Below are 11,105 nucleotides of genomic sequence, written 5' to 3' on the forward strand. Positions count from 1 at the left end.
AAATGAAAATTTTAGCCTAAAGGGATTAGCTATATTAAAGCAAGGCAGAATAGTCAAGACACTGAGAACTGCAACCAGGGCAGTGTGTCTGGGGCCTGGGAACATGCGAAGCAAAAACACAGCAGGACTGGTTGGCCACGTAGGTTTATATTGTATTCTTGGGACAATAGAGAGATATAATTTTATACATGGTCAATTTAAGAGGGCACCTTTGCCCTACCGTGACCACGGCGCGGGAAGGGCAGCAAGCGGCCCCGATGGCTGACGAGATTGCCAAGGCTCAAGTGGCCCAGCCCGGCGGCGACACGATCTTCGGCAAGATCATCCGCAAAGAAATTCCCACCAAGATCATCTTCGAGGACGACCGGTGTCTTGCCTTTCGTGACATTTCCCCTCAAGCACCAACACACTTTCTGGGGATACCCAAGAAGCATATAGCCCAGATTTCTGTAGCCGAAGATGATGATGAAAGTCTTCTAGGACATTTAATGATTGTTGGCAAGAAATGTGCTGCAGACCTCCTGGGCCTGAAGCGGGGCTATCGGATGGTGGTGAATGAAGGTGCAGCCGGGGGGGGGGGGGGGGGGGGGGGGGGCAGTCCGTCTATCATATTCATCTTCATGTTCTTGGGGGTCAGCAGATGAGCTGGCCACCTGGTTAAGCAAGTTAGGGATAATTTTCCCTTTAGATAGTAAATCAGTTGCTAAGCCCAGTATGCTAAATGGCACACCTAGTTTTGCCTGTGTATGGAGAAATTGAAGAAAACATTTAAAATTCTGTGTCTAATAAAAGACATTGCTGCAAAAAAAAAAAAAAAAAAAGAGGGGGGGCACCTTTGCAAAAGGTCATTCAAGAGCAAGGCTCAAATAGGTTGGTAAGAATGTAGGAAAGGGGGGAACGTGGACGTTAGAAGGCTGACTATAAAAGGGAAGAGGAAGCAGTAAATATTGATATCGTATGTAAATTCAAAAATGAAGGGAACTGGAGAGACACCACCAGGTGGGTATGGTGACTCACCTGTATCTAGCCGTGGAATTAACTCGAGTTTGATGGAGAGAACCTGTGCCACTGAATAAGGTGGAAGAGCAACCAAACATGATTCCTTCTATCAGTCTCAGGCTTCCACATGCACATACGTCCACACAGACATGTGCCCACACATACAAACTTGCACACAAACAGAGAGACAGAGGTGGGGGGGACACATGCTCACTCACTCACAAATTTCCAGAACTGGGAGTAGCATTGACTGGAAAGGAAAAGGACCCCTGAGGCCTATAATAGTTCTGCTTCTTGATCCGAGTGCTGAGATGGGTAAGTTCAATTTTTGAAAACTTATCAAGCTATATATATTTATTATTGTTGTTACAGTGATAGTGGTAGTTGCTCTGCTGGATGTACTAGTCAGCTGCCTGTTGCTGTGACAAAATACTTGAGATTAAGCATTTCTGCCCATGCTTGTCTTTGGACCTGTGGTGAGGAAGTATGTCATGGCACAAAGTATATGGCAGAGGAGGCTGCTCACTTCATGCCATCCTGGGAGTAAACAGTAAGATAGAAAAATACCAGAACCCCAATGTCTTCTACAAGGGCATACCCCCATTGGCAGGCTACCTGTCCCCCTTCTTAAAATTTCTACCATGCCAGGATTGAGCCATTAGCTACTGACCAAGACCTCAACACATAGCTATAGCACTAAGTAACAATCCACCCCAAATTAGTGGCATAAAATGGCCTGTTATTCTGCGAATCCTTCAAAATGCATAAGTGGCTCATTCCTGCCCCACGAAAGCTGGAGCTTCATCTAGGAAGCTCGGCTGTGGGAGTGTTGAGCCTAATCAGCAGACCTATCTAGAGTCTTCTTCCATTGTACATACAAAGCCTGGGTGCAGACAACTGAGAGGCTGAACACAGCTCGGACATCCTGAGATCTCACAGTATGGTGGCCAGGATCTAAAAAAGCAAGGTTCCTCACAGGGAGTGATCACAGTGTGCATCCCAAGAGACTCAGAAGACAGCAACATCTCTGACAGTTGAGCCTCAGATGGCTTAGTATGCTCCATCAGCTGACAGTCCCAAGTGACAAACATCAAGAATTTGTAGTCATCTCTTAGAATATTTGCCACATTACATAATAGTAAATATTGGTCCCAGCTTTTTACTGGCAGGTCAGAAAGTGTGCTGGAAAAAAAAAAAAAAGAGTAGGTGGAGGAAGGGGAAAGTGCAGATGCAGGGCGTTGAAGGTGTCCCCCATAGCTTCATATATTTGAATGCTTAGTCACCGGGGAGTGGAACTGTTTGAAAGAATTAGAAAGATTAGTAGGTGTGGCCTTCTTGGAGGAAGTATGCCACTCAGGTGGGCTTTGAGGCTTCAAAAGCCCATGCCAGGCTTTCTCGCAATCTCTCTCTCTCTCTCTCTCTCTCTCTCTCTCTCTCTCTCTCTCTCTCTCTCTCTCCTCTTGCCATCTCTGTCTCTCTAGGTCTGTGTGTGTGTGTGTGTGTGTGTGTGTGTGTGTGTGTCTTTTGCACGCAAATAATAATAATAGTAATAGTAAATAAAATTTTTAAATATTGTAAAACTATTGATTCTTTTGGTCACCATAATTTTTCGGGCCTCTGTTATTGCACGCTTTGAAAACCCTGCCTTGGTGCTGTTCACTCTCCCATCTCTACACTTAACTCCTATTTATCCTACAGAGCACAGCTCAGGTGGGATTCTTCCTTCTACCTTAAGAGCCCTCTCTATATTCATCTAACAGAATACTCACCAGTCTTTTTACAAGGACTACCCTTGTGTGTTTACCTAAATGTAGCCTACCATACTGAACACTCCTCCTATAAGACTGAGCTTATAGGGCTGTGGTAAGGGGAGGGGTCTCATTCACTTAGCACAGTATTGGCCTGGCACATAGCTGGAATTCTAATAATGACTTCCTGACTGAAAAAAAAAAATGGTAATAGCATCAGGGACATCAGCTTAAGGGGGAAATTATAGGAAATATGTTTGTTTGTTATGAAAAGAAATATTCACAAGAAAAATGGAAAGAAGTTAAGGCTCCACAGAATGTGCATAGTAGCCGGTGGCATTGGGTATGAGAGATGATAGAAAAAGGACAAGTAGCATAAGATGACACACACACTTCAGGGGGTTGAGTGACATGTATGTAGATAAAGGTGTAGCTAATGAAAACAGCTCTGGTGTGAGCGGCACCCCTTTGTCCCTTGAGACTAGCTTACCACCTGACAGGAATGATCCACTTGGCACGTAATTATTAAATAAATAACTAGGCCCAAACAGAGAAGCTGCATAAGGTAAGGCAGAATTCAAGCCAGTGTTGAAGGCAGGCTGGGTCTCCTGACCTTGGTACCATAGGTTTAAGAGGAAGGCTAAAGAAGACAGCAACAGAAGTGAAACTTGCTTCCCAAGCCTCCACCTCCCACCATCTCCGGGGACCTCATTAATGGTGTTTAGCTGGGCAGGTGTAAACCAGCCTCGGCCTTGGGAGACAGGGAGAGGATGCTGAAGCTCCTTTGCCTCCACCCACTCTATACCTGCTAGCTCTAGTTGTGTTGCTAAGAGCTTCAAAGACAGAGAAGACGCAGCTGGAGCCCCAGGGTAACCTCGTCCAGGAAGCCAGGCACTTTCTCAAGCCGCCTATAGTCAGAGAAGCACTAGATATTCTCCAGGCTACGACCACATTACAGAACCATGAGCCAAGACAATAAAGTGAAGACAACAGAGTCCAGCCCCAGCGCCCCAACCAAAGCCAGGTGAGAAGTCTGTGTGGGATCCAATCGCCTCACTCCCTTAGGCCTCTTTCTTCTTGGTCTCCTGGTCACAACCCAAGCATTGAATGTCTGGTGGGTGAATAAGGGAGTGTCTTCTGTCCTACAGGAAGAGGCTGCCTGTCCTAGACCCATCTGGGGACTATTACTACTGGTGGCTGAACACGATGGTCTTCCCAGTCATGTATAACCTCATCATCGTCGTATGCAGGTTTGGCAGGGGTGCTCAGTGAGGGCCTTTAAGCTGTGCTAAAGGGTGAATAAGGAGAAGGGCAAGGCCTGAAGGAGGGGGTTTCATCCCTGGAGGGGCCTGTCCTGACAACCCACTGTACACACAGTTGGTACCTGTAAGCCAATCCCCCTGCTCCTGCCCTGCAGAGCCTGCTTTCCTGACTTGCAGCGCAGTTACCTGGTGGCCTGGTTCGTGCTGGACTACTTGAGTGACCTGCTGTACCTACTAGACATTGGGGTGCGCTTCCACACAGGTCAGTGAGTCCCTGGGACTAACCTTTCCCCATATTTCCTTAAAGAAAGTGTTAAGAAGGTAGCCACCTCTAGGACTGCATTGTCAAGTGCCACTATATTTGACAACACCATAGTGCTCACTCCAGAAACCTGCCTGCATCTTGCCCTCATGTCTGGCCTGTCATACCCAGCCTCCCCCAAACCTACCCTTGGTTGACCCTAGCCCATCTCCCCCTTTCCTTCTAGGATTCCTAGAGCAGGGCATCCTGGTGGTGGACAAAGGCATGATCGCCAGTCGCTACGTCCGCACCTGGAGCTTCCTGTTGGACCTGGCTTCCCTGGTCCCCACAGATGCAGCCTATGTGCGGCTGGGCCCCCACATCCCCACCCTCAGGCTAAACCGGTTTCTCCGAGTACCCCGCCTCTTCGAGGCCTTTGACCGCACAGAGACCCGCACAGCTTACCCGAATGCCTTCCGCATAGCCAAGCTGATGCTCTACATCTTTGTCGTCATCCATTGGAACAGCTGCTTATACTTTGCCCTGTCCAGGTACCTGGGCTTCGGGCGGGATGCATGGGTCTACCCAGATCCTGCGCAGCCTGGCTTTGAACGCTTGCGGCGCCAGTATCTCTACAGCTTCTACTTCTCCACTCTGATCCTGACCACTGTGGGCGACACACCGCTGCCGGCCCGGGAGGAAGAGTACCTCTTCATGGTGGGTGACTTCCTGCTGGCCGTCATGGGTTTCGCCACCATCATGGGTAGCATGAGCTCTGTCATTTATAACATGAACACTGCAGATGCAGCCTTCTACCCAGACCATGCTCTAGTAAAGAAGTACATGAAGCTGCAGCACGTCAACCGAAGGCTGGAGCGGCGAGTTATTGACTGGTGGGTGAGAAGGCTGGTTGGTTCCCAGACCCAGCCAGGGGGAGCTGTGCGTAGTATCTGAGTCCAGTGGCCCTGTTTTTATTACTGCCTGCTAGCCATACCTGGAAGATGGGATTGGGCTTAGAAAACGGTGTCTTCCACTGAGACAATCTGGACAAGGGGAAGAGGGTGAGCAGGAGATTGACAAGGAGAGAAATTTGTGCAAAAGAGTGACACAGAGACCAGAGAATGAGAGCTGCCACTGCCTGAGAGGATGCGGGAGGCTCTGGAGTGAGTGGGTAGAGAAGGGAGCTATTCCGCCAGGAGATGGCCAACAGATGGTTGATTGTGTCATGATAATACAAACTGTGTTTGGAATAAAAGGAAATGCCTCGATGTCAGGGAGCCACCACAAAGCCTGTCTGAGAGGGTGGGAGCTTGCTGACTAAAGCAACTCAATAGGGAAGTGGCAGGAGACCCTGGGGCTGGGGGGTGGGGCCTGACAGGAGGTAAAGGAAATGTGTCTATTACCAAGTGGTAGGGGCCTCCACACCTTGGATGAAGTAGAAAAGCTCATATCTGTAACCAAGAAAGGGAGTCAGACAGCTGTAAGGTACTCCCATTGCTCTTATGAGAACCTGGTGCGGCCGGGTTCTTGGCTGAGCTGAGTTCTGGTGAGTGGGTGGAGACAGACACACTGGGTTCCGGTGAGGAAATGGCACTGCCTTTCCCCCCAGGTACCAGCATCTGCAGATCAACAAGAAGATGACCAATGAGGTAGCCATCTTGCAGCACTTGCCTGAGCGACTGCGAGCGGAGGTTGCCGTGTCCGTACACTTGTCTACCCTGAGCAGAGTACAGATCTTCCAGAACTGTGAGGCCAGTCTGCTGGAAGAGCTGGTGCTGAAGCTACAGCCTCAGACCTACTCACCAGGCGAATACGTATGCCGAAAAGGGGACATTGGCCGAGAGATGTACATCATCCGTGAGGGCCAGCTGGCTGTGGTGGCAGATGATGGTGTCACACAGTATGCTGTGCTTGGTGCAGGGCTCTACTTTGGGGAGATCAGTATCATCAACATCAAAGGTGATTCCCCAAGGGAAACCGCTAGGGGCAGGGTTGAGCAGGAAGATGGGGATGGCAGAACCATGGGATAAGATGGGACTTTGGGGGCACCTAGATTAAGGAGATCTGGCCCTTGTCTGAGTTACTCCAGGACTCAGGAGAGAAGCAGGGTATGGATTAGCTGTTCCCTGAGGAGGAGCTGAGCCAAGGTCAGTGGGCAGGGTGGATTCTTAGGCAACAAAGCCACATGTGCTATGAGCACTAATGGAAGTGCCAACGGACCGGCTGGAAAGCACTGCACCAGCCATGCTCTTACATAACTACCCATCAAATGTCTAGCAAAGAAGGTCACTGATAAGCACAGGGCTTGGTCGCCAGCACCTTCCTGTCCCTTCTAACTGCCCTCCCTGCATCTGTCTGTCCTTGAACCACAGGGAACATGTCTGGAAACCGACGAACAGCCAACATCAAGAGCCTTGGTTATTCGGACCTCTTCTGCCTTAGCAAGGAGGACCTGCGGGAGGTGCTGAGTGAGTACCCCCAGGCCCAGACCGTCATGGAGGAGAAGGGCCGGGAGATCTTGCTCAAAATGAATAAGTTGGATGTGAACGCGGAGGCAGCCGAGATCGCCCTCCAGGAGGCCACGGAGTCCCGGCTGAAAGGCCTTGACCAGCAGCTTGATGATCTACAGACCAAGTTTGCTCGCCTGCTGGCCGAGCTGGAGTCCAGTGCACTGAAGATCGCTTACCGCATCGAGAGGCTGGAATGGCAGACTCGGGAGTGGCCGATGCCAGAGGACATGCCTGAGGCTGATGATGAGGCCGAGCCTGGGGAAGGAACTTCCAAGGATGGAGAAGGGAAGGGACCCTCAGGCATAGAGTGACCCCATGATGACCCCTGAAGTCCCAGCTCAGGTGAACCCAGAGTGGTAGGAAAGCCTGCCTGTAGAAACTGTCATCCCATTTGCTAGGTCACAGAAACTTAGGTTCATTAGCCTATAGATGCCTAGCTAGAGAGGTGGGTTATAGCATACGTTTGTCCTGTACTCACCAGTACACACACACACACACACACACACACACACACACACACATAACCACACACACTGGCTCAAGACTGTGAGTTCCACATAAAATGTTTCTGTCTTCTCCACGCATGTGCATTCTCATAAATATGACTATGACTTCTACTCACTTAACCCGTGACCACAGAGAACAATTCATGCACTGACAGTGCTGGTCACCTTGGTACATTTTAAACTGCTCTGCTGGTATAGCACAGGGACAGTGTCAGAGCTACAGGGAGAGAAGGCTGGTATAATTTCTGAGTTTTGTTCGCTCTAGGTCACCACTTCAGCTGTGGCAGGGCATGGCTAGACTTCAGGTTTGAGCTGTGCCAGGTGGTATTTTTAAAATGACCCTGCTGTGTAACTTAGAATATACCAGGATGATCAGTGTCTTATTCGGGAGAGCTTAAGAGGGTTATTGATTGCACATTAAAAACATTTTAAAATGTGTAATTATTTTGTGATTTATTAATAAAATGTAACGTTCATAAGGTTGGCACGGGGTTTATCGCATTCATTTCCCAATCGCCAGGGCTCAAACTGCCTAGGACATAGTAAGTGCACACATGCACATTTAGGAAAGCTGAAACAGAAGCCAAGGCTAGAAGAAGTTGGGTGCTTTTTCTCCCAGCTCTGCTTTCAAATCACGTTGAAATCGAGTGGGGGAAGGGTATGATGTAAATGGCTTCACTGCACAGCTGATGGATTTAGGGAGATGAAAATAAACTTATTGGTAGTACAATGTGATAGGCCCACTTGACCCCTTTAGGGGCCTGTGTTAGAGTGGGTGACTCCTGCTGCACCAAAAGAATCCTTGACTGCAGCAGCAAAAACAAACAAACAAAAACAAACAAACAAAAAAACCAAAAAACAGTGATAATGGACCAGCTCCAGTCTTCTGGATACAGGAAAATAAAAGTTTCAAGGCCAGACGTGCATCTTCTTCTGCCTCTGTTCTTCTAGAATGAGGGCTATGATGTCACCATATGGGGTCCACTAGTGGTGGAGTAGTTCCCATCACTGTGTTGAAGACAGTACTTTCACAGCTTGGGGTTATGCTGGGTAGAAGTAGTTTAGAACACAATTTCATCGAGTTCCTGTAAAAAAAAATAAAGGCCAAGTTTTACTGGGTTGAAAAAAAAATAAAATAAAACCTCAGTGTGTAACAAGCACCAAGCAAGGTACTTCTGTATATGGCAAGAAATGTTATTGAAATAGTCGCTCAGGGAACTGCACGTTTCATCCCTCCCCTCCATCACAGGAAATAGCTGAAATGTTTGCATCCCCAGAACATAAACCTTTTTTTATTGCAAACCAGGAAAGAGCAGAAACCTCTGCCCCATTTTGTTTACAAAAGCCAGGTCTCTTAGGACTTCAACAACGCACTTGGAGGCAAATGTTTCCATCCTTCTACACAGGCTTAGACTTGAAAGAACAGAAACTTCTGGACCTGAGGGTGGAATATTCCTTAAGACTAATTACAGGAACAGGAATTTTGAAGATTATGTTAGTGGGTTTTTTTTTTTCCCCCTAGCGGTAACATCTTTCCACAAACTTCACAGCCTAAAACAGCACCCACTTATTACCTCACCGTTGTGTGACTCAGACCCAGGCCTGCTGAGACTGAACTCAGTTGTCAGCTGGGCTGGGCTCTTAGCTTGAGGCTTTCAGAGAAAAAGCTGCTTCCAGATCCATTCTGGCTATTGGCAGAATCTGTCACTCTTGACTGTAGAACATGAGGTTCTCTGATGCATGCCTCGTTTGTGTCTATCCACTTCCTCCCAAGGCATTCCATTTCTAAGACCAAGCAAAGGAAAGGCTCTTCTTCGTAGGGCCCTAATTGGATTAGGCTAAGTCAGCTTGAATAATGTGGAGTAATTTCTCTGTTTCAAGGTCAGCCAACTATTAACTTTAGTTACACCTGCAAAGCTTCCTTTGCCATGTTGATAAGGCAAAAAGTAGCAAGAGGCAAATCTTCACCTATCACAATCTCTCAGGAGGAAGCAACCTAGATCCCACTCTCAAGAGAGGGCACAGAACACGAAGAACTCAGAGCTGAGTATTTTTGGAAAGTAGATACTGACCGCAGGGTCATGAGGCTCTGGAGCCTCAGAGTGCACCCCCTAAAAGTATGTGTCGAAAGAGGCACATCCCAGCTGGCAGTGTCAAAAGACCATAAACTCTGCCCCAGGTGACCAGAGACTTTTGCAAGGCCCTAAGTTGGGGAAGGGAAAAGCAGACAGAAATCCATAAAATACAACTGAGGTTAAAAATCCTCTAAAAGTCAGATGCTTAGAAACTTTAATGAAATTTGCAAAACTCAAGATGTGTGCAGAATTTTTCATACTGTTAAGGAGGCATCCATAACTCTGCACATACATTAGATCTTTTGGTTTGTACAACAATGTTAGGAGGTTTTTTATTATGCTCATTCTTTCCAGAACAGGAAACTGGGAGCCCATAGAGCAACTGAAAATACCAGGTTTGGTTTGTTAAGGAGCTGCTTTCTGCCAAGTCTGGCCCACATGCATTGTCTCCGTCATCATTACAACCATATAAGAAGGGTACCAGTATTGTCTCCATGCTGAAATGAAGAAACTGAGGCTATGGGATTAAATAACACACCCCAAATTACAGGGCTCCCAAGTCACACGAAAGGAAACCCATCTAGCATTTTTATATTTGTTTATTTATTTACTCACTTACTTACTTTTGCTTCTTTGTGAGAGGAGAAGGAAAGAGACCGCCTCAGCTTGGGGCTAAAGCAATTCAAGCTCCCTTCCTTTACAGAGAGCAACACGGCGCTTCCGATCCATCTCTGTGGTAACCAGGGGAGACCGCGTCTTTCTTGCTAAGCAAAGCTGTGTGACCCACCAACAAGGCAGCCCAGTGTGATGAAGTGTGATCTCAGGGACGCAGCCATAAAGGTGGAACCGATTGCTGCACTGGAGAAAGGGGGGGGGGTGGCAAGCGTCTACACACCTCTATCATGTGTGCTGCTAGATTTGCACAAAAGTGCAATTGTCTCCGTCATCATTACAACCATATAAGAAGGGTACCAGTATTGTCTCCATGCTGAAATGAAGAAACTGAGGCTATGGGATTAAATAACACAGCTTTCCTGCTGAGATCATGGCTGCCTGGAGGTTTATCTCTTCTCTCTTTCAGAAGACCTAGGGCCTCCTTTTCTCTTGAGTCATGGCTGCAGGAAACCTTGCCCCCTACCCTCGCCCCCATACAGTTTGGCTACTAGCCCTGGAAGACATATGAAAATAACTTTTCAAGCTTGGGAATGAATCGGGTTCATAGGAGAAGGGCCATCCATCCTGAGGTAAGAGCCAATGGAAAGTCTAAGAACAAGAGACAAGGTGTATGGATTCTAGCCTGGGACTCAGCTGGAGTTTGGCTTGGGTTTGGAATCAGAGATGAGTTTTCAAGTTGGTATCAAAATCATGGCTCAAGTCAAAGCACCTGTTAGGCTGCACTGAAATACTGCAGGTGGGACAGAGTAACTGTAGCCATCAGACTTGAGGTTTGCTTCTGAAGTGGTGCTCACTGTCTGGGGGATTCTCAGCCTGTTCTACAAAATCTTTTAGAACTATTGAGAACAAATGCTAGAGAATTAAATGTGAGTTAATTTATGAATGTAAAGTTCCCCACTTGCACCTGGTGGGTAGTGATTTCTCCGTAATGAATATCATTTATCATCGTTACTTCCTTCAACCTGTGATTTTTTGCCTTTGAGAGTTCTCAGGCTCTAGCTATTTAGCTCCTGTGAGCCCAAGCCATCTATGGCCTCTGGGCTCTTCTGGCAGTACCAGTTCTTGCCAGCAGAGGGAGCCAAGTTTATC

General features: G+C 47.7%; 1 protein-coding gene and 1 pseudogene across 1 annotated transcript; both read left to right on the plus strand.

Annotated features, from left to right (window-relative positions):
• Positions 1-221: 221 nt before the first annotated feature.
• LOC127192276 (adenosine 5'-monophosphoramidase HINT1-like) lies at positions 222-727 on the plus strand (annotated as a pseudogene).
• A 2,982-nt stretch (positions 728-3,709) lies between these two features.
• On the plus strand, positions 3,710-7,383 carry Cnga4 (cyclic nucleotide gated channel subunit alpha 4). Its single transcript, XM_051149359.1, has 6 exons — positions 3,710-3,771; positions 3,896-4,008; positions 4,125-4,271; positions 4,498-5,143; positions 5,860-6,209; positions 6,623-7,383. The coding sequence occupies exons 1-6, from the start codon at positions 3,710-3,712 to the stop codon at positions 7,069-7,071; spliced, it is 1,767 nt and encodes a 588-aa protein (XP_051005316.1). The 3' UTR covers positions 7,072-7,383.
• The last annotated feature ends 3,722 nt before the right edge of the window (positions 7,384-11,105 follow it).

This window comes from Acomys russatus, chromosome 7 (genome assembly GCF_903995435.1).
Source record: "Acomys russatus chromosome 7, mAcoRus1.1, whole genome shotgun sequence".
Lineage (NCBI taxonomy): Eukaryota > Metazoa > Chordata > Mammalia > Rodentia > Muridae > Acomys > Acomys russatus.